The sequence below is a fragment of the Manacus vitellinus genome, unplaced genomic scaffold, assembly GCF_001715985.3.
Source record: "Manacus vitellinus isolate BGI_N305 unplaced genomic scaffold, ASM171598v3 scaffold_8_pilon, whole genome shotgun sequence".
NCBI lineage: Eukaryota > Metazoa > Chordata > Aves > Passeriformes > Pipridae > Manacus > Manacus vitellinus.
Window position 1 is genome coordinate 24,345,790 of NW_021940864.1, and position 24,535 is coordinate 24,370,324.

The 24,535-nt window shown below is 37.3% G+C and overlaps 1 protein-coding gene across 1 annotated transcript in view; it reads left to right on the forward strand.

Annotated features, from left to right (window-relative positions):
* The window catches only part of PLD5 (phospholipase D family member 5), a 171,589-nt gene that overhangs the window by 62,961 nt on the left and 84,093 nt on the right, over positions 1-24,535 (forward strand). Inside the window, exon 2 of the mRNA XM_018085375.1 lies at positions 7,975-8,111. Within this exon, the coding sequence (XP_017940864.1) occupies positions 7,975-8,111 (137 nt within the window). The remainder of the gene's footprint in view (positions 1-7,974; positions 8,112-24,535) is intronic.

Here is a 24,535-nt window from a genome sequence, read left to right on the forward strand (position 1 = left end):
TGATTATAGTTGATTTTAAATGGACTGTTCTGCAATATATTAATAGCTTGCATCTTGATGTATTTATTAATTTCATTCTTTCTCAAAATGCTGCCTTATGGGATCCAGTTCTTGATGGAAAACAATAGACCTTCAAACATCTGTTTGCTCAGTGATGAGTTGCTGTGTTTCACCTGATTTGTGAAGAGGACTGAATTCAGTTTTTAATTATATTTGTGAACTAAAGTTGTATATAGAAGGTCTCTTATCTGTACATAAAAGGTGTAATATATAAAATGAAGCACTATATGTGTATGTCTGTTAGTAACACAATTTTATCTGGGTTTTTTTTTTGTTAGGTTTTGTTTGTCTAAAGGTACTTTTTTATTATTATTATGTGGTGAAGTGCTGATCCAAAAAGAAATGTAGTTTTTTCTAGCCCTGCAATTTTTAATTGCAAAATTCCCGATGAAGTAATGGCTGTAATGCTAACTATGCTAAGACTACTTACTCAGAGGATCCAGGTTTAAAGACATGTAAAGAGATATTGGGATATAGAAATCCTAACTGCAGTTTTTGCTAATGAAGTATTAATAGTATTCTGAATTGACTGTTCAGGCCAATTCAATACTTTTTCCTTTTCTTTTTCTCTTTGCAGGAGACACTAGATTTGAGTAGACTGTTATTTTTAGGGTAGACAATGGCCTTTTTTTGACATTACCAAACTATAATACTGTCTTACATTATGCTGAGTCATGATGAGAAGTCAGGGCTCAATTTTGACACGTGAACACTTAAATGTATTCAGGCTTTTCACCCCCTCTGGTATGCCAGTTCTAGTCAAAAAATTGCATCAGAGGTTGGTCGATGATGTGCTGGAAACCCTTTTTTCTCGTAGACTTCATATTGTGAATGTTAATAGCTTTTTGTAATATAGCACTTTGTGTGGAGGAGGTCCAAATAAGCAACCCCTAAAGCCTTGGATTTCTTCCAAAGGAGTTTATTGGTTTTCTCTTTATAGTCATCTGGCCGTCCATCAGTTAAGTGCCAGACCTGTTGGATCAAATGTTTGTTCAGTGAGCAGTGAAGCCAATGCAGGTTCTTTGTTGCAGGTGTGTGCTCAGGGCCACAACCCCTCTCTATACCACTGTGGCAGTCGTTCCTCCCACCCATCTCCGTGAGGCTGCATCCTGCTGAGCTTTGCGCGTGGTGAAAGACAAAACTTTGGACCATCTTTTCCTCAGCAGAGGCACTTGTTTGTGTCTGTCTCAGCCAAGTCTACCATGTAAAACTCTTGTCTATAATTATCTCTTGTCTGAGATAATTATATTTCTATAAATCTTTCGCTCAAATACAGATTTGAAAGAAACTGGGCAGACAGGGACTGCTGGTCAAACTGTGTCTTCTTGTTTCCTTGGAAAACACATTAAAGAATGTTGTTTGGAAAATTAACTGATGATTCTCTTATTTTTCTGGGTCACTACAGGATTAAGTATTTACTGTTGATTTTCCTCTAAACTGTCTGCATGCAGTCTTGAAAGGTGAACAAAATATGGTAGCTTGAAGTAGAGGCAAAGGATTCACTTTGCCTTGTATTCAGTTCAGGCATTATAGCTAGTTGTAGAGGTCTAAGTCAACATGACATGGTGTGACATGATCAGATTGTTCTCTGCTATAACTCTTGGTTCCTTCTGTGGAAAAATGAAACTATTTAAGAATATAGAAAATATATTCTACAGTTCATACCCTTGGCATATCTGGTCCTGTACTGTGTGTCTACCAGTGACAACAGCAAGTCCCCCAGCATCTCTATTAGAGGGCACATCCCAGCCTGTTTTCTCTAGCGTCTGCTGTGGACATATTTTTGAAGGCTTTGTCTAATCTCTTTTTGAACTTGCTGCTCCTGTTTGCTTTCACAACCTCTGCTTCATAAAAAAGTACTTTATCTTTTTGAAGCTTAACTCTTAGAAGCTGCAGTAAACATCCCCTCTTTCTGGTATTGTGGTACTTGGTGGATAATTTTGCCTTCACTGTACCTGATGTTCATGCTGTACCCCTTGGTCATATTTCTTCTCCTCTCCAAACTATGGACTCTTACCCTTTTTTGCTCTGTCTTCCTAGAGTATTTTGGTCCAGCCTGTTAGTAATTTTGATTATTCTTTTTCCTAGTGGTTTCTCAGTTCCTATATCTGTGCAACTGATTGCTCCTACCTGCTTGTAGCTCTTTTCTCTTCCTTTATTGAGCTTTAACCTGTTTTTGTCAACATACTCCCTAAAGTGTCAAGAACGTTTTGAAACTTTAATCTAGTCTTTCAGCATGCTTTCAATTCGCACTGCTTTGGTTTTGATTGAAAACTTAATAAGCACATTTCATTTCTAGTCCGTAATTTAGATTGATAATGAAGACATGAACAAAAACAGATACACAGCAGAATTCTCTGAATCTTTTCTAAAATGTCCTGCCATTTTTTCAATGACGATATTTCAACCAGCTTTACACCTCTCCTGTAATAATCTGGACATAACTTCTATGGTTTGTAAGAAAGTTTTCATTAAAGATGTGAGTATATATTATTTTCAACTTCTCCAGAAAGATAATAGGGCTCGTGACTAGGAAAGATAAAAATCAAAATTGATTGGTGTGTCTTTTTCTTGACAAAACTTCTTACCTTCTAGGTGTCTACATATAATAGCTTCATTACTTGTTCAAGTATTTTCTAGAGACTGAAGTTAAAATAACTAGTTTATTGTTTGCCAAATTCTACTCTCTAACTTTTTTTTAAATATGGGTAATATGTTTGCTTTTTCCAGTTTTCTGATACTTCATTCATGCTCATGATTTGTCAGAGGTCAGTGCTAAAGGTTAGTTTCTGTTAGTCTTAGCCAGTGCCTTAAGTATCCAAGGATGAAGCTCACTAGGTCCAGCCAATTTGAAAAATATTTAAGTCATCTTAGCACTCTTGGATCAGTTCCTTCCTATTATTTTTAATAGGATTTAAAGTGTTGATTGGCATTAATCATATTAACTGGGGGGTTCAAGGATGCAACGAAGATTATTATTGTACATGGATTCCAAATTAATGGCAAACAGACTTTATAGTAACATTTTTCTCTAATAAACACAAAAGAATGATTGCTAAATTCTTGAAGTCCAGTTCCTTGCTATCTTTGGCAGGTGTATTGTAGCATGCAGATGAACTTGTGTTCAGACACGTTGCAGGAAAGAGCAGACTACTGATATGACAGAAAACCTGCCTTTTAGAGCCTCGTTGGTTCCGATAAGCAGATATAAACTCTGTATTAGTGTGGTGCATAAGTATTACCTTCTTTAGTCTTTAAATAGGTATAAAAATGAAGCACTAGTTTAAAGCCATGTTTTGTTGTTATGTGGTCAGTTTTTCAGAAGATGCAGCATTGCAATTTCACGGTTTCTGTTTCAAGGAGAGAAGGACATTTTTGTACTGTAATGGAGGAAGAATAAATTTCTGATTAAATGTAGTGTGTCACAGAAATACCTGTTGTTTGTGAAGAAACTGAAAGCTTTAAGGACCATTGAGGCAGTTTAACAGCTTTTGAGCGCTGGGAGTGCAGTAAAGCTGGTAGACCTTTTTCTTGCTCTGCTTTGGGTATCTGCTTTTCAATTCTGCTTGGATATCACAGGCTCTGATGCAACCTTAATTGACATAGACTGTCCTTTCTCTTAATAAACAGTTAGGGTCCTTCTCAGATTAAAGAGTCTGAATAGTACTGTACTGCATACCTATTGTGCAGCTTTTGCTCTTTTTCTCACTCTCTGCCTGGAGGCATAACAGCACTAAAAATCCCCATGCTTTGTTTTAGTAAGTGCAGCAGTTTTGGTGGATTTGTTTTAACGTAAATATTATTTAAGCTAGATGAGTCAGGTGAAAGAGACACATTTTGCTTCCGGTATTTTTTATAATCCTTACTGCGGAAGTTTCTTTCCCAGTCTTCCATAAGCTCTGAACAAATCTTTCTGTCATGCAACAGAATTTCTGGGCTTGCACATCGGTACATTAAAGCTAGTAGGTGCTCTGGGCATAGGCTTCTTAGCATCTGTAGCAGGCTTTAAATATGTGAGAGTGCAATGCTCTGCTGTTTTCAGTGAGTATGGGAAGGGAAAAAAAGAAATGTTACAGTGTAAGAGACTTATGTTAGACATCAATATGGTGCTCAGATGTGGGATGGAGTTGCCTGAAGAGACTCTAGGATCTCTTTCAACTGGAGATTTTTAGGGACAGGTCAAACAAATATCTGTTAGAACTAATATTTGTACAAATTAAACATATGTATGGATAGATGGGTTGCATAAGTTCTATAGATCCCTCACAACCCTGTATTCCATAATTAAGTGTTGAAGACTGCAAGTTTGAACACTGAGGAGTTTAGGCATTTACTGAAGGAAACAGGATAGGTCTTATAAGCTAAGAGGGATCTCAGTTGCCAAGGGGAAATGCAACAACATAGCATCAAGCAAACAGTCTGCCCAAGCCCACAGACACAGGAGTCTGAAGAGCAATCTAGCAGATTCCTTCTAGTCTGTCAACGGTGTGAGCTCTTTTATTTTACATTCTTTCACGAAACCTGGTATTACTTGCACATACATACACACAGACATCCATAGATGGTATAAGGGAACAATTATATAGTCTTGTACAATCTGTTTTAATTAGAGAAAGCTTATTTTAAAATTACCGGCACTGTGGCAAAGTGCATGAAAATAAAGATTTATTACCATTGTCAAAAGAGAGGCTCAGAACACTTGTTTGGTGCAAGTAGCTATTTTTTATTCTTTCTTTTCTAATAAAAATGTCAATTTTAATCTAAGCAATTTCCAAATATTAATTTCTCATCTTGTACATAGATTTAAAAGCAATCAAAAAACCACCACTCAGCAGAAGTAATTTCAAGATTAACTATAAAACTCTTCAAAATCCTCCTTACTATGTGTATAAATTTTTTTAAGTGGTCTTTACCTGACCCTTCAGACCTGTGGCTGAAAACATAGAGTTAAGAGAATCACAAACTTCAAATTTTTGCTTTACTTTATTCAATATTTTGTGCAATCCTTAGTTCAAAGAAAAACTACTGTTGGCACAGGGTTTTTTCCTATGTGGATTTAAAAGGTTCCCTATGTTATTTGTAACCATACCATTAAGCTGGTACTTAAGAAAAAGTGAAATAATGAATTCATTATAGTTTTCAAAGACAAATGCATAATATAAAGGATCTGTGAAAATAAGAGCAGTAAAATAGGTTTGTGTGGTTCTGTCGTTAGTGCCGGTAGAATAGCAGTGGTCTTACTAGTGGTACTAACTTTTTGTTGCTTCCAGTAAGCAACAGTCAGTCAAACTGCAGAGCTTGACAAACTGTATATATGCAGAACTGAAAGAACAGGGAATTAAGCTTTATAAAATTTTCAACTACAACAAGAAAACAGAAGTCTAGAAACCTCGAATTTGTTACTCAAAATTATGTCGAATGGGAATTAATGCTAGATTAGGAAGATCCATTCAGAATTGTTTTGGCCTCCCTTTTCCATATTCTTTTAATGTGACCATCTAGAAATTGCTACCATAAAATTTTCTGGTATTGAACTTGAGGAATCTGTTGTAGCTATGTGTCCCTATGTGTGTCCCCCACCTTCCTGTGATACCATATCATTTTTGGTACACTGTATATATTTATATGGATTTTGGGCTTCAGGCAGGTTAAAAGGTTTCTAGAGCTGTTTTATGACTTATGACAGGTGTTATAGAGGTACTGTGGCCACCTAGTAGTTAACCATGTCTTACTGTCTCCATGTGTACTGGCCCAGCCTTCAAGGCTAATGTGGTCTCTTCTGGTCCAGTGACCGTGCCAATCTCTGTAGTTGTTCTGCTGTTTGCATGGTGACACAATAAAAAGATGGGAGTTATTCCCTGGAACAGTGGCATGAAGTCATTCATACCGTGTGGTAGCTGGGATGCTTGTGCTGTGAATTCACCCAAAGTATGGACTCGGAACCAGTCTCATTGAGTGGAATGGGTGCAGTTATCCTTGTTTGGGAAGAAGAACCTTATTGTTGCAAACCATACTGGGTCACATCCCCTGCTCTTAGGGGCTAGAGAATGAGCCCAAACTCTCTTTGGCTTGCTGGCTGTGGGAGTAGCTTTGCTATCTTTCTGCCATGGTGCATGGAGGAAGATGCATCAAAGAGTTTCTGCGAACGCACTTGCAGGACTGTAAAAAACGGCATGAGGCAATGGTCGTATTAACAGAAGTGTGAAACATCCTGACAAAGAAATGGCATAAAGCAGTGTCCCAGATCTGAATACTTCTTTTTCTTTGGCACTTGTTAGTTTTTTTTACCAATAGTATGAGGCAATGAGACAATGTTTAACATTTTTCTCTTAAGTTCTATTTTGCGTCTGACTGCAGCCTTAGTTCTGGACACCCAGATGCAGTAATTTCTAATTATTTTCATATGTTGCCATGATTCTACCTAGCAGCAGAAAAAAAAAGTACCAAATTTTATATATTTCAGAAGTAAGCATGTTTATAGTTGAAGAACGTTTTCTTATGCTGCATTCTTGTAAGATTTTAGTTAATATATTAGAAACACAGATTTAAATGTGTATTTGAAATGTATAAAAATGTCTAATATGTATTGTATTTAAAATATGCGTCTAACTTATACAGCATATTTGGTGTTACTGTTAAAGAAAAGGATACGTTTGTCACTAAATTTCAGGCAATTTTTTTCCAGTTTTTCTGAAGAAGTTGTTTGGTGTATTTTAGATTTTCACAGACTGAAATAAAATGTTTGTATCTGATTTGTTCTAAAATGCATAAGCATCTTCTTCTGGAATCTGCACTAGCTGGAAAGTTTTGGAAGCCTATGTATGGGAAACTGTTCTTTTACTCTGGAACTTATTATCTCTTAAACAAAATGTCGGGAACAATGGAAATAATATGAAGTTCATTATCAGCTGCAAGCATAATATTGCTTCCTTTCCCATATACTTTTCCTGCTTTCTCATGCACTTTCTCACTTTCCAATTCCTTTATGAAGCTGTTTTCTTTATGTGACATTTTAATTACAGGGCAATAATGAAAATTAAGAAAATAACTATGGCAACAGGAGTTAGACATATTTTTATATATGTGTGTGGTTTTGTGCAAATTTACTTCAGTAGAAAAATGTACAATATATTTTTTTGAACATTTGGTTTCAAAATACAACATACTTTGTTTTTGCAACTATGTAAATTGCATGTCAGAAGACTGTCTTTAGGAGATTTCACATTTATCTACAGCTCTGCCAGGTGTCCCTGATATATTACTGCAAGATTTTGAAAGGTAGTGCTATGCTGTTTTAAATATTTAGTCTGAGATGTGGAGGGCATTACCTATCATACTGAGCAACAGGCTCACATTGTTTCCTTGAATCCCATCTATCATCTGTGAATTTGTTTTCCTTATATTATTAATACTGTGGGGCAAGGACTTGTCAAAGTGTCTGTGACAATCATAGGGACAATGTCAGTTACTTTTTGTAGCAATAAGAAAAAAAAGACTTTGCTCCTCACTTGTCTTGCAATGACATGTTTTATTTCAACCAAACATAATGAAACTTCTGAGTGCTATCCCAAGTGTGTACTTTACCTGTGAGGTGCAATCAGAAAACACGTAGTTAATGTAGGAGTTGTTATTTTAATGCATAATACTTTCCTTGTGGTACAAACAGAAAGCAGTTTAAGTTATGAATATTATTTGTGACATGAATTATTTAACAGTGCCTGAGGGATTTAAAATACATCTCAAGGTGATACTTGAAGGACAATTTTGAGAGTGTTTTCATCCTGAGGTGTTGACACCTATGGCAGTAAAATCTTCAAAGAATTCTAGATCTTATGTAAAACTTTTAGAATCTCAAGACATTGAGTCGAATGTGCTCATGCCATTAAAACTTCTTTTAATCTTAATCTCTTTCAGTCCCAGCAAAGATGCATTGTGATCTTTGCACTGGTATGCTGCTTTGCAATTCTGGTTGCACTGATATTTTCGGCAGTGGATATTATGGGAGAAGATGAGGATGGACTCTCAGAAAAAAACTGTCAAAATAACTGTCGGTAAGAGGTAACAAACAAAACTTCTCTTTTGGGGTGGGCAAGAATATATGTGTATTGTATAAGGGCATGAAATAATCACAATAGTTCTGTGGTGTAATTGGGAAGAGTAGGTACCAGAGGAAGAAATGGTTTCTCATTTTGAATTTCTGGTTTTGGAGGTTAGTTTGAGGAAAAAAACCCCACACTTTTTGAAGTTATTTTTGGTGATACGTTTTGAGCAAGACCCTTGTGTTGGGTCAATTATTTTGTAAGCCTGGGTCAAACCCATTAAGTTTCAGTAATTGAGTACTAAGGTGACTCCCATAGTTCCCAATTCTTTAATGTCTTTTCATCAAGAGCATTTCTTTCTTTCTTCATAAAGGTCACTGATCACTTTTGGCCTAAAACTACTGTCCCATTTATGTAGGGGAAGCTTTTCCGTGTTCCTGTTTGTTGCACACTAATAGACATACTGGCTTGCCTACAAACTGTGAAAAAAATTAGTGATATGATCAGAAAGGCTGAAGTGCTGACAGTGTTGGGTTAAGATTTGCCTCAGAAACCTGCCATGGTTCTGTCTTTTAACTTTAATTTTAAGTAGGAGCTTAGGTTTTTTTTGCCTTTTATTTCCAGACTGTAAATCTCATTTTGCTGCTCTTCACTGTCAGCTTCCTCCATGAATCTGTTCATTAGTGATGACCAGTGCTTTTCCTAGATGATATTGTCCAAAATCATCTTCTGTCCACCAAAAAGCTGATTTACCAATTATTTGTAGGTTTCATTCCCAGTTGTATTCTGTTTGGGTTTTTTTCAAGACTTTAGCTTTTCTATAAAGTACCCTCTCTGATCCACTTTGTGGAAAAACAGTAATTTTTAAATAACTTCTCAGAAATCCATTCTACTCTGATCAGGGAATTGCTGGAGTGGGAATGGGGGCCTCTGGGCATCCTGCAGTCTGTGACCCTGCTCAGAACAGAGTTGGCTACACCAATTTGCTCAGGAATGTGCACAGTCAGGATTTGTGTAGCTCCAGGGGGGGATGGACTCCACAGCCTTTCTGGGCAACCTGTTCCACTGTTTGTGCAGAATTTACCCAGCTACCACTGGTTGGGTGTACAGCAAGTAAAAGATAATTGAGATATGTGTTTTAGAATAATTTAACAAAAAAGTAATGTTCCTTTGAGCCTTTGATCCTTATTTCTGCTATTCTTTTTTGATTTTGTGTGAAAACTCTTTCAGGACAGTGCCTTTCTATGCTGCATCTGTGACACTGCAGACAACACTAATTCAGAACCCAGAAAATTTGATTATGTTTTTGCAATTATAAGTTTTTACAGGTTTTTTTACATGCTGCTTAAGAAAAAAAAAAGATTCTTTAAATATGTAGCTCTATTCAAATAGGATATACTTGCAGCATCAGGTAACTTTGTCCTGAAACTAACCATCCTTCTGGCACTTTTTTCCAGGATTGTTTTTAGGTTTGTTTTTGTTCACTTCCTTGTATGCCTAAAGGTCTAGGCAGCCTTCTAATATCTTCTCTGAATCTTCTAGTGTTCAGCCAGCTTCCCTTTCTCCATCAAGGTCTTAGGTGTTCTTCACTGTGCCTTCCAAAATTTTGCCTTCCAAAATTTTTAAAGATACTTCATGTGTCACCTCTACACCCACCATCTCCATGTGTGAATCTTTGACAGAACTAGGTCAGATGAGGGGAAAGTCTTTCTGCTCGTTGACTTTGGTGTACTGCACACGACTTCAGCACACACAGAAACTACTGCACCATGTTTTCCTCTTAGTTGCATCAATTAATGGCTCCCATTTTGTTCTGGGCAGCTGCATAAGCCTAGCCAAGGAAGGACTTCACTTTCTTCACTTTGTATTCTTCAAAGGGAAAAAAATTCAGAGTAGCAGTGATGTACAGTGCTATGGAAAACCAGGATATTATTTTTTTCCATGTGTGAGATTAACTGGTTTTGTCTCTTTGTATGAGTTATAGCAAACTGCCTTTCCAAAGTCCGTTTACCTTTGCTCAGTTTTATTATTGGTTCACGTGTGTCAGTCTTGTCCTCTCCCAGACTGTGTTAGAGAAGCCTGGGACTAAATTCAGCATATTCAGACTTTAAACATAAGAGTCAATTAAACTGCTCTGCATTTACAGGGATAAAAGTGATCTCAGACCCCAGCTCTATTTTAAGGTGCCTTTCACAGAGTGTTTCAAGTGTATGATCTAGCTATTAATGCCTGAACCAGAAGGCATATAAGTGCTGTGTGTATAAACTGCCTAAACCATTTCTAATAACAGTATCCAAGTGCTGGCAGCTGCTACCTGCTAACATTAAATCCTTCTCTACATGATGAAACTGGAGTCCTTTATGTGTTAAATACATTGCAGACTTAAGTGAAGTGCTGCAAATCAGTTGCTGCCAATGGCATATATTTAGTACCTGGGGTAAGCACTTTTAATAAGTAAGACAAGAGATATTGAATTCTTATATGACAAGAGATATTGAATTCTTATATTTCTGCTGTGTGAGTATTTTCACTGAAATTCAGCAAGAGGTGCTTACATTTGCAGGATGTGCTGAGACAGAATGGTAATAGGTGGTTCTCTTTTTTTTTGTTGTCATTGATGAAATGTTTGTCAAATACAAGTTTACATATATGATCCTAGAATTCGTTTTTGGTTTTAAATTACTGAATTTATGAAGAAGATTGATAGGAAATGATGCTGTGGATTTGAGAAGAACTTCACTGATAGTTTGTTAAAGACTTTTGTCTTCAGAAAATTTCATTTGGTCTTTTTATTTTAAAGGAAAATACACCTGAAATAGTTCTTTGGCTAGAAATTTTTGGAGTTTGTGTTAAAAAATAGTGAGAATTTTTAAGGGAGAGAAAGAAGAAGTAAGAGGAAGACATTTTTAGAGTCTAGAGCTTTTTATAGCCTGAGGGAGGAATCATTGAGGTATGTTGTATGTGGCATTTTTCAGTAAAGCTTACATCTTTTTTTTGTTGTTGTGATTGTATTGTTCATGAATACTAATACGGCCTTTCTGATCTACTTGTTGTAATTCAATGTGAGGTTCCTCCTCTGTAAAACATTCCATAAACTCTTATTACAGGAGGAATACCTACTGCATATATTCCCAAAATGACCTTACTCTTTATTGATGCAATTATTTCTATTGTGGTCTTTCTAACAAAGACAAGTCAGGGAGTGGAAAAGCAGGCTTTTTTGCATGTCTTCTCTGATTGCTGAAGGGATTGATGCTACCCCTCTAAAAGAGTGCTTAAGAAATAGCACTTTTTTAAGAAATGGAAATGTGTTTGAGAGTAAAATTATGGATTGTGATTTGTAGTCTTTGGGCTGTTTGCTGAAAAACTCAGTCTGTGATTGAGAACTGAAAAGCATCTTGTCTTAGAGGTCATTTGTGACTGCCACAATGTGGAGACAGATTGTTGGAGGCTGCTGTTTCCCATTTTGTTTGTTACGCAGGAAGAGGAACTTGATATTCAATACTATTGAGTCAAATATACAACAGAAGCTTGAATGTTTGAGATGTAACTAAGAAATTATTGAAATAGATTTTTTTATCTTTTGACATGTAGATACAGAAACTTTTTTTTTAGCCTGCTTTGCATGTTGTAATCTGAAAATACAAATAGGTAAATTAAAAGAATTTACAACCCTTTCCTAATAATGGAGGGCTAATAGTAGAGCAAATAAACGTAATTATCAGATTAATTACCAAGCACCAGTGTAAAAATTACTGTGTCTTCTACTGACACATACAGTGCAATTCAAATAGAGACAAGGGAAGGTATATAAAATTTATCAGGCAGACAAATTCAGATCCTCATTTCACTTCTGAAGCTTGAACTGTACTGTCTGAAAATTGCACTGGTTTAGATGAAATAAGGCTGTTTTTACTTATTTGCACTGTCCCATATACCCTTCATGCTGTGAATTGTATGTGGAGAGGTTGGCTGACTGAAATGAGACTTTTTATTTTATTTTTTTACGATAGGATCATGTCTGCTAAGAGGCAGCTTTTCACTTCAGAGTGTGCTGTAAACTCTTGGCTTTGTTCCACAAAATTTTATTTCAGAATGCTGGATTTAAAACATTTTGACCCATCCTATTAAAAGTAACGTCAACTGATTGACATTTAAGAAATAAAAAAAGTAGTAATGACTGAGAAAAGTTGAGGTTTTGCAGTTTGTGCTTGATATGTGATGGAAATAATTCTCTTAAGACATCCACATTAATGTTGTTAGGCAGCCCTGCTGAATGAGACTGGTTAAGAGGATATGCTTAGCAGTCTGGGAATTTTGCCTGTCTTGCTGTGGGTCCATTAGACACTGAATCTATAAAATTAGATTATTGTAATTTGAAAATAGTACATTTTAATGGCTGATCTATTGTGAATAAATCTTGGCTAGCCTCTGGCCTAACATCAATCAAGACTTACTTGGCTTTGTTGGAATTGGACAGTAAACTCTAGAAATGGCAATTTGGGAAACAGAAGAAATTACAACTATTAAGAGAGAGTCTCTGTTTTTTCAAACTCTTTGATCCAAGGTCATTTTGATTTATTAGCAGTAATTTGAGCTCTTCAAGGCTCAGCTTGAGCCTCTTCTGGTTGTTGCTGCTGATAGTCATGCTAGGGTTCCTGTAGAGCTTGAACATGCCCTTAATTATCCTTGTCTCACTAGCTTTTCCAATATCCATTGAAGCAGTTGTAGCAGCTGGCATAGCTCCTGTCTCTGGCTGTGAGTTTGGCCCTGTCTCTTGAGGGGGACCACAGAAAAAGGTGGGAAAGGAAGCAGTGGTAGCTATCTTCTGTAGTTCCCAAGCTTGGTGTGCACTAAAACTGTTGTTTTAGTATATTTTTTTTTCAATTTGCCTTCCTCTGACGATAATTGGAAGGATTTTTCTTGTTTTCTCTGTATGTGTGTTTTTAAGGAAGATTCTGTCTTGCATTTTGTTCCAGTGACAATATTTTGATCATTTCTCTTCTCAGAGTAATATATAACAAAGGCTCTTGTTCTTTTGTGTTTGGATTTATGTTGGAGGAATTTGCTGTTCTGTAGGACAGGAGAGGCAAAGCCTATTGAATTCATTTTGTGATTGTAGGGAGGCTTTGACCAATTCTGCACTATAACAGGTAGGTGATGATGCTTGAGCAGTGTTTATGTTTCCTTTAGATATTGTTTGGATTGTTTTGGATAAGGATTTTTATCCTCTATAATTTAGGTATCCTGAAGAGACACTGAATCTTCCTGTTGAAATGCTAAGCTTTAGAATAAAACGATACCTTGCAATGTCAACTTCCAGAGATTAAATCTAGTTATATACAATAATTGTTTATATTGAAAAATTACTATGTGTTGCATGCATTGCTGACAGTTTCATTAGATGGTTATTCATCAGTTGTGAAAGAGGCCCCACGATTGGAGCCCATAATTGATTTTTTTTATGTTACTTTATAAATCATTCTTTCAACTACTTTCTTCTATTTCCCCAAGTAGGGTTTTGCAGCAGTATTAAATAAGCACACTGCAGCACATGCTTACATTCCTTTACCTTGAAAGTGTTTTGCCCCAGGCTTATTGTGGGGGAGATTTTCTCTGCGCTGCGTGGGTTCTGAGCATAGCAAGGTTTATATTGACTGATTTCTATTTAATAAACAAACTATGACAGGCATAATAGTTAAATGTCTAAACAGAACAAGATGCTCAGATTTTGAAAACAAGCCTGTTAAAGAGCAACTGAAGATTTCTATTTACAAAACAACTATTCCACTTGGCACCAAAATGCCTTCTGTCAACATGATGGACAAGGGGATTGAGTGTACCTTCAGTCAACTTGCAGTCAGCACCAAGTTGGGTGGGAGTGTTGATCTGCTGGAGGGTAGGAAGATTCTGCAGAGGGAACTGGATAGGCTGGATTGATGGGCCAAGGCCAACGGTATGAGGTTCAACAAGACTGAGTGCTGGGTCCTGCAGTGGGGTCACAACAACCTCATGCGCTGCACTACAGGCTTGCGGAGAAGTGGCTGGAAAGCCACCTGATGGAAAGAACCTGTGAGTGCTGGTCAACAGCAGCTGAACATGAGCCAGCAGTGTGCCCAGGTGGCCAAGAAGGCCAATGACATCCTGGTTTGTACCAGCAATAGTGTGGCCAGCAGGATCAGGGCAGATCAGGGTGTCCCTCTCTACTCAGCACTGGTGAGGCCACATCTCACTATGAGAAGGACGTTGATGTGCTAGAGCATGTCCAGAGAAGGGCACAGGAGCTGGTGAAGGGTCTGGAGCCCAAGTCTTATTGACTTGAGCAGCTGAGGGAGCTGGGGTTGTTTAGCCTGAAGAAAAGGAGGCTCAGGGGAAACCTCATCACTCTCTACAAGCACCTGAAAAAGGTTGTAGGTCAGTCTCTTCTCCCAGGTAACAAGGGACAGAATTAGAGGAAATGGCCTCAAGTTGTGCCAGGGGAGGTTCAGGTGGGATATAAGGAAAAATTTCTTCACTGAAAGGGTTATCAAGCATTGAAACAAGGTGCCCAGGAGAGTGGTAGAATCACCATCCCTGGAGGCACTCAGAGACTTGGTTTAGTGGTGAACATGGTGGTGCTGGGTTAACGGTGGGACTTTCTGATCTTAAGGTCTTTTCCAACCTTAACAATTCTGTGGTGACTGTTTTCCCCTTGGTTTGGGGTGACATAGAGAATGAACTATAAAACCACTTAGTTTTTTAGATGATCTCTATTTGCAGTCATTTTTATTTTTGCATCAAAAGAGGGAATACAGTTTCAATTGAAGTTTCTAGGCTGGACCTGGTGTACCTCCTGCAAAGTCATTCAACGTCCTAAACTATGGAGGGAAATCACTAATTCAACAAACTTCCACACGAGGAAGTTCTACCTATCCTACCTTTAATTTTTCATTTTTTAAAAATTCATTTCAATGGAAAAGGTATGTATTAAGAGTTCCTCAGTACCTGTACAGAGTACAACTTTTTTCCTCTGTTTCTGCCCTGATACAAAGAAAGGATTTTTTTTTCCTTTTACTTTCAGCTATAAAGAATATCTTCAAAAGTTAAAAAATGTTTAGATCTTGTTCTGTCTGCATTACTCCCAGTAGATAGTTCATTATTACTTACATTGTATGGAATAGGTCTGGGCTTCTACTTATTTTGTTCATATGCACAAATGATTCTTTTTCTCCCATTCTTTGTTCAGTTAATTATTTTCTCTGGTATTTAGGACAGAGGACTTTAGAGTCTCCTTAAGGCAGCTTTTCCTGTTGTGCTAAGTATTGTTTAGGATGTAGTACAGAGATTAACATATTTCATGTTCTCGAAAGTTATCTTTTTAGGTATGTGTTTGTTTCTCCTTTTATGACTTAGAATTTATGAACTCACATCAGAGAAAATGTTCCAAGTTAACAGTCAAATTCCAATTACTTTAAGGTTCCTAAGAAGTGCAGGTGGGACAAAGGAGCAATTCATGTGTTATAGTATCTTTCTCCTGTGTAGTTTGCTGGAGCTTCTCTATGATTAAATCTTTTTCTTTTCTCTTTTTTTTTTAATGTCTTCTCTCCCTTCTCCTGTTTCGACTTAATGTGTTCTTTTCTCTTTTCAACTTAACATATTCAGAAAACTGAAATGACTTCATCCAAGCAGGATTCATAAGATTTCTGAGGTAATTTTCTATACCGGATTGTAAGCCTATACTTGAAAGGGTTATTAAATCTAAAATTGCTGGTCATTCTCAAGATCTCGAAGACAGATTTGTGACATTTCGGGGAAGTTTTTATTCTATCTGGTGAGAACAGCAATCCAACTTAAATAAAGCTCCCTGATAAATCGTTCTTCCTTTCCTTTGTCGGGAAGCCATTTAAAATAGCTAAAAATTTTAGTAGAACCTATCTGAATTCATGCTCCATTTCAGGGTGACTTGTTCCTTCAGCCAGGGCTGACTTTGCATCAGCTCCTACCAAGCACCTGTTCCAGTGACACAATTTATTTTTAGTTGCTTCTCCCCCCTCAGAGCAGTATGTGAAAAAGATACTCATTATCCTGTCAGATTACATTAGATATGTTGAGTTCTGTGTCTGATCCTACTATGGTACTGTGAGTGTCCTCTCTGGTGGCACGATTTGATACTCCTCAAGAGTGCAAGTGCAACGTGCTCGATGCTACCTTTGGTGACCTGCTGAGTACGTGGCTGAGTTTGCCTTTCCAAGCACCAGGGTGGTGCCACAGTTAAGAGAAAGCAGTTGTGGTACCTGCTGAAGGCTAAAGCATCATGCAGAGCTGTTGGTCCTGTTTACCAGGTGAGCTTGAGCTGACCACCTATTGTCAGCCATATGCAGCTCACTTTGCTATTGTAGCTTTGAGGTTGCAGTCAGGCAGCAGGGGTTCTTGGTGTTAATGCCCTGCTGGGAGGCATGAGGGAGAACTGATGGTTGAGGTGTGTAGAGCTGTTTTTTCCAAATGCTTTGTACGTGTACAGGAAGACATATTTTGGTGAAATGTTTGGGTTTTTCTTTGTCATTCTGAAGATTTTCTTCCTGGTTTATTTTCCTCTTATTAATACATGTGTGAAATTTAGGTGAAGCCAGAGGCACTTCTCTATGGTCTCTCATATGGTCTCCATATGTCCAAGTCTCTAGTTAGTCAGAGTATCACTGTCTACAAGTACTCTTGTGTGTTGGGCAGCTGAATGTGAATGACCTTTGTTAATCAGGAAAGTATGAGTTTGTTTCCTTTATTCAAATTACTCACATCCAATTATCTTGACCAAGAGGAAATAATGCACTAGAGAACCATTTGATTACTTATTTTTTCATGTTTTGTTTTAGGCTTTTTTTCCATAATCAGTTGACTTCTTGACAACCTGACCGGAAAACAGAAAAATAACAAGCAAATACCAGACTTGGCACATGCCAGATGCTGTGTCTTAGCTGTCATGTATTCTCTTTTTAATGACTAGCCCTTTCCAAATAAGGTTATTGCAAAATTATTATATAGCTCAAAGGGAGTTTTCATGACTGACAGCATCATGATTTGGTAGGTTTAAATCGATTTCTTTCCAAGTGTTGAAATAACTCTTCTAAAAGAGCCATCAGGGATTTGCATGCCTTCTCATATGAGGGGGAGGATTAATCTTGCCTCAGACTAAACTTTTGATGGATATTTAATGGCACATTAGAAGTGTTGGCTTTGACTCTTTACTGTTTTTCTAGATCTACTTGGAACAAATATGTTATACTCATATGTATGACCACAGATTATATTTGATATCTTTTGTCAATTTGGCAGATACATAGTTATTTGATCTTTGTTGATCTGTCAAAATATTTCTTTAAAAGTTTTTTGTTGTTGTCATTTGTGAAATAGTTCCTGACTAGACTTGAATAATACAAATTTTTAGAACTCTGCTTCTACTGACTGAGTATTGGAAAAAATGCAGTTTTACTAGTAGTTTAGCAAAATATGAATACATGTAAGCTTCATAGCTAATCACAAAACTTTAAAGAAAGAATGAATGTATCACCAGCATGAGGAGGGCAGCTGCCCTTTGTTTTTTGTTCAAATGCTGTCAAAAATACTAGTCCTTTTTTTTCCACTCAGTTTTGGGTCACTTGAATCAGTTTGGCAGTCCTTTTTTTTGCAGTTCATTGGAGTTGATGGTGGAGAGTAGACAGACTTAGCATTCAGTAAAGGCACTGGAGGACACAAGGGGTGATATTTTTTGGGCAATGAAGGCTGAAGTTCTGGACTAATAGAAGTGTCTTGTCAAGCATGCAGCCAGTGCCATTGGGATGGTGACAGTCTCCAAGAGCTGACCCATCTAGTGTGTTTTATAGATGAATGTGAGACACCTCAAAGATATCCTAAGCACATTCAGCTTTGGGCAAAGACAGGCTGCCACAACCTGGAGCCAGTCCATCACTCCACCAGCTTTGGGGAATGATATGGGGAAGCAGTAGGGATGTAACCTCCGCATGACATCAGACAAACTATTCTTTTTCCTAGTGACACATTCGTTTGCACGTGAAAAGAGTTCTTCAGGATTGACTAGAGAGGAGAAAACAGTGAGGTGCTCTAAGTTGTTCTTCTGAAGAGTCACACAAGTACTTAGGATAAGCAACCAAGTGATTCTGTGCCAAAGGTACTGCTCTGACCACATGCACATGGTAGAATTTGTAGATAGAAATGTACTTCTAATATTTTAGGATTTTTGATGTTTTCAGGTTTTGTTTTGAGAGTCAGGATTTTCCTATTAAAATATATTCTGCAGGGTAATTACCAGTAACTCAGTTAATGCTTTTGGCTAAGTTCTGAAAACATGGGTTTTTTTTATTCTGTTTAAAATTGGTGTGAGGTTTATATGAAGGTGGTTTGGGGTTTTTTGTTTGTTTGTTTTTTTTTTTTTTGGAGGGGGTGTTTTTTTTACTCTAATTGCATCAGACTAACTCATTCTTTTAGTACAAATATAAATACTGCTTTATCAAGCTACATAAATTATGCCTGTTAGAGAAAGAGGTCCCATCACTTTCTTCATCTTGGCCAGAATTTACCCATCAGCTTTCCTTCCCCCTCCTGCCTCCCCAGGTTTTAACTTGGATGCAACAAGTTTTAACAGATGCAATTTTAATCAGATAATTAAATTCTGTATGGACCTAACTTAATTACCATTCAAAAAAAAAAAAAACAAACCAAAACAAACCCGCACATCCCACAAACCAAAACCAAAGTTAAACAAACAACAACAAAACAGAAATACAAAGAGATACCTAAAACAAACATAAAATAGTTAAACCTATCTTAGTGCTCCTAAGGTATCCTGGAACATTTCCAAAGAATTTTGCCTCTGTAATATGAGTGCTGGCAATGCCCTTTGGGAATAGATACTTTAAGTACTTTATTCTTTTCATCTGTAGGTTTTTATTACCATTCCTACCTTGACTGTATCTGCTGAATTTGCAGTGGTGATTTCAAATAGTTGCTGACTAAAGTTTTTACCTTGAATGTCCCCTCATTGTTTTGCAAAGCCGTTTTCTTAGTTCTTGCTGGGCAGGAAGGAGAAAAAGAAATGAAAGAAAATGAAACAAAATCAAATTTCTTGAATTGATATGAAATTTTCAAAATGAAATGAAAAGTTGCAATTTTATTTTATTTCATGGGATTGTTGGATTGTGTAAGTGTCAACATCATAGAATATAATTTTGTTCCTATTCTGGGTAAGAGAGCTCTTACTTTGAAGATTCTCATTATATTATTGTTAACACCATAAAAACATGTTTATTTGTGAGGAAAAAATGATAGTTTCATTCTTGACTGGTTTCTACAACCATAAGCTAACACATTTATTCATCCAAAGTCATACCAAGATAACCAGGCCCTTTTAGAAAGATGCATGGGCCAAGAGAAAAGAGGGTAGCAATCATATTCCCACTTACTGTGTATTGATATATAATTATTCAGACCCAATTAATGTTACTCTTTACAGTTATAAAGTGTTCGTATAAGAAGATCAGGATTGTGTGGCAGGAAATAAAAAGACAACATATATTTTGTCATTTAAAAAAAAAAGGTCTAATTGTCCCTGTAATAATTTACCATATCTAAGCCTTAGAAAACGCTTTTGTATGAATTTTCATGTTCACAAGCTGAATGTAGAAATAAAAAACATCTGGCTATCTAATTAATATATATGGCAGCAAGTGGCTATTTATACAGTATTTGTTGCTCTTTTGAGAGGCTCATTAAAGTTGATATGTTAGGGTATTTTAGTGTGTTTTACAGATGGGTGAGCAGTGAATGGGTTGCTGCTCAAAAGAACTGAATAGACATAACAGCTGACATGGGGCTTGTGTGACTGCTACACAGCTTTGTACAGGACTAACTGAATAGCTCAGCTGTTGAATTTTACATAATTTGAAAATCGTGGTAATGGTATTTACTCAAGACTTAAATATGGTACAAACAAAAGAAAGGACTGAGATTCTTTTCAGTGGCCAAACAGGTACCTAGTGAGCACTTACTGTTGTGTTGGGAAGTCTCACCTCCTGATTCCTGACCTGATGGATATTCAGGGTATTCCCTGAAGTGTGCATGCCATAAAACATAAGTGGGAAAATTGCAGATTTAAATTTAAAAGGGCAACGTTAACACCAAGAACGGCATCTGGATTTCCCTATGCATGACAGGGGCAAAAAATGACTTCACCTAAAGAGGGCAGCATTGTCTGAGCTGTGTGTGCCTTACTGTCCTCATCTCTGTTAGAAAGGAAACTGCCTGCTACGGGCTGGGGGCAGACCTTCTCCAGCTGCCATTTAGGTGTATTACCTGGAGTGACTGTCAAGAAACAGGCACTTGATATGAAGCAAACTGTTGTGTACTACTGTATTTGGAGGGCTTTTTCTCACATTTATAGGTAGTGAATCTTAAAAACATCAAATCAGAATTAAGAATGTATAAACAAATAAGATGTTAAGAAAACAAACTCAGTAGGATTTTTGTGTGTGTGTGTGTGTGTGTGTATAAAATTGAGAATATAGTAGAACTGTGGCCTCAAACTGCAATGGAGATATTTAGAAGAATAGAAATAAAAACTAGCCCAACCTTTACATCTTCCTGGTGAGGGGGTAGAAATACAACAGGCAAAAAGCAATTAAATAAAAACAAATTTTTCTGTGCCTTTCTTGAAACTAAGGAGAAAGTGGGAGGAATAACATAGTACTTTTGGTAAGTAAAATTGGGGTTTAAAAAAACTTTCTGTTCTGATGGTGTCCTTGTCCTTTCATGTCTAGAGATTAATCATAACCTTTTGAAAGATGCAGAAAGCACAATTGTGTGGTTTTTTGATAAGCATATCCTGGAGATCTTCAATTACAGCATATTAGTGAACAGAGAAAACTAAATGATGTAGTACCTCTTGGTTAATAGTATATATGGCATTCTAGATAATAAATAGCAATGGCAGATAGATTTCTTATTCTAAATTCAACAGAATCGGGTCACACTTTTAGTTACTTGGGTTTTTTTTCTAGTGGAAACTTTGCAATATGTACCTTGTCTTTCTTCATTTTAATTCACCTTGGATCCTCAGGATCCTCATGTTCTTGTATTTTACCCTTCAATGTAGCATCTAGCTGTCTACAATGTGATAATGTGAGCTACAGATCTGCTCTTTACAAGGGTGAGGTTATCATTTTTTCAAGCAGTGAGCGATGTAACACCTTGATGGCAGGAAAATGACAGAGGCACTGTGACTGTGTCACACAGGCAGGATACTGGCAGGCCCTAATGTGGGGTATACCATTACTCTCAACTTCAAATATGAGAAGTAAGCTAGATTTCGAGAACTTTCATTGTGAGAGTGGATGTTTTGAATAATGGATGGTGGTGTGTTAAATTGTTATTACATTGTCTACAAACTCTGACTTGAAGTAGTTCATGTGAACTGCTCGTGTGGATTTAGTTTTCTCTTGGCTTACACGCTGATTAAATTTTGTCATGCAATAAAGATGTTTCCTCATTGCTTTCGTATTTTTACAGCTTTTAAAATTTCTTTTCCTTCCCCTTGACAGACATCTATTACTTGTTTTCCTTCTCTCTTTCCTTACCTGGTCATTTGGGTCTGGCTTGGTGAGATTCTGACAAAGAATTGCTCTTCCCTTGGGCTTTTCCTACAGGCTTTTTTGTGGTTTTCCCCTATCCTCCAGTGGTTTAGGAAGTGGCATAAACTCCATTCCTTGGAAGGTTTTCAGATTCCCTCCCACACACATGCGTGTTTCCTGCCTAGATGAGCCATCTTGAGTCTATATTTGGAGACAGTGCCTCGAGGATAAATGAGTTGGCCACAGTGCTGCAAATATCAAGCAAATCCGCAGTTTTAAGTATTGGTTAGGATAAGAATTCAGCTAATTAGTTTTGGTGTAAGTACTAGAAGGCTGTGTCATAAGATTGGTAATTTAGTGAATATGCTTATGTGATCCTAGTTTTATTACACTTGAAATCAAAATACATAAGCTGTTCTACTCAAGAGAAGGATTACTTTTTTTTTTGAGAGCAATTAGTAGGCTTTAATCAGATGTACTGAAACAGCAAGGGAGGCTCTTCTTGGGTTGGCCGAGGGATGTCTTTTGGGGGGAAATATGTTAGGTTAGTGTTTAATCTAGAGACACTGTGGAGAAGGAGTGCTATTCTGCTTTTAGCAGAGGAAAGTGCCCTTAACCCCTTACTTGGACTTGGATTCCTGAACTTAATTCTCCCTTTGAAACTGGGCAACCAAATGCTGAATGACTCACCTGATGAACGGCAGCTCCTGGTATTGCAGTCCCCTTCTGCCAGACACCTCAGCCTTAAGCTCTATTCTAGAGACACTGCATGTGCTGACTGGTTCTTGATGTTACTGCTACCTCTCACTCTGCCCCTTGCTTGTACATTGAGGTAATGTTTTTTGAGGAAGCACCTTTAAGTCAGCCACACTGCTGTCCCCGTCCCCAGGTAGAAACCTGGGAGCTGGTGTTTCTCTAATTTTGCTCTTGCTTGCAGTATATACTGTGATCTCTGACTTAAAACCCATACACAAGGTACAGCGTATGGGAGTTGAGGTTGCAATCAGCTATACTTTTGCTCTTTAATGGGTTCTTACAAGAAGTTGCTTATTTTGTTAAGATCAAGCAAAAAAAATAAGGATTTTAACGTTCCCTGCCTCATAGAGCTCATGGATCAGGAAAGGCCTTTGTTTTGGTACAGTCATTGGAAGTGAAAGGTGTTGTTTGAATTTTCTGTGGAGTGTGAAGACTGGTCAGGTAAGCTGGTTTCTCCTGCCTCAGCACCCTCAGGCACTTGGCTCCCAGCAGTCTGCCATAGGAATCCGCTGACCATCTCTCAATTCTCCCCACAGCTGCAAAACCTATTAGAATGTTTTAGTGCTGACAGTCAGAAATGCTGTAAAAATGCAAATTTTCTTCTGCTCAAGGGCAAGATGCCAAGAAATGCTTTTCAAAATGTTTCACTGCTGAATAAGGATTTAGGGGAGTTGATATAGCTGGAATGCTGAGTTTTCAGCAGTGGGAGAGGAGCTTATACCACCAGTAAGATCACTAGTATTTTGGTTCTTCAGTCACCTCAGGACTTTGGCACAGTGTCTGTTTTCTGTACTTTTTTTTTTGTTTGTTACCAGAATATAATGGGCTAAGAGGTGTGTTCTGCTCTGTTAGTGCACAAAGAAAGGACAGCTTCATAGGCTCCAAAAGGGCACCATCATCACCTGCCTAGGTACCGTACTTAGAAGCCCTATAGAAAAGTCTGGATTAGAAGGGTCAACTTTCTTTCAGCAGATATTTTAACTACTTGTGCCCATTAATGCTCTGTAGAGCTGTGGCCAAGTGAAATGCAGAAAGTGGTGCCCTCCACTCAGTCAGTAGAGTAACTGAGCTGAAGAGATTGTTTTGTTTTTTCTTTCAAAGCAAGAAGATTTAATTAAAATAATGATGTTTTCTTTTGCAAAATAAATAGATGGTAAGTGCTTTGTTCAGACTGTAGAACAGGCTGTGACCTTTAATCAGAAAATTTTAAATTATTTTTCCTTCATCTCTCAGATGAAATAATATAATGACTGCATAACAGTTGATATTCAAGACTGTTTTGAAGGATGTTATTTTCTTCCCTTAACCAGGGTCTGAAAAAAGGAAGGAGTTGATTATATTGCTGCTTTTTCCCACTGTAATGATGTACTTTCTATAGAAACAGTGCAATAATTTCCTCCTGTGCTTGTCCTCCTTTGCCCTGTATGAGCTGTTCAGGCATAATGTGCATGATGCATTCTCTGAAGTGCGGTCACCTGTATTGATGTGCTGTGTTTGTGTTACTGTATTTCGTCTTAGTTTTCTGTTTTACATCAGATGATGCATAACAAGGACAGGTACAATTTGGAAAGGGCCATTTTGCAATTCAAGAACTTAGTTTCTCTGAGAATTGTCACTACCATCTTCAGAATGTTTTACACAAGTATAAATAATAAGCCAAAATTATGTCTTTTCTGCGTACTTTTTTAAAGCACTATTGAAGTGTTTCATGATTAATAGTGAGTGTTTCATGAGCATCTCTTGATTCAGCCATGTCAAGAAACTGTGATCTCAACAGTACATAGATGTGGAATTAATACATATACTTCAGTATTGTCTAATTTTAGTCTGAGTAGTTGGGAAAGGGTCATATGAATATATTTGAAGATTCTCACAAGTTACTCTGAGAAAAATCTGGGTCACTCAGAACTGTCTGGAGTGTTCAGTGCACAGCATGGAAGTCCTGTTATATAGGAGCAAAATAGAAAGTAGACAGAAGAAATTGTACCCTCTCAGAGAGAAATGAAACCAAAAAATGTTAAATATGGGACATTTAACACTGTTTGAGTGGCTCAACGGTGTTGG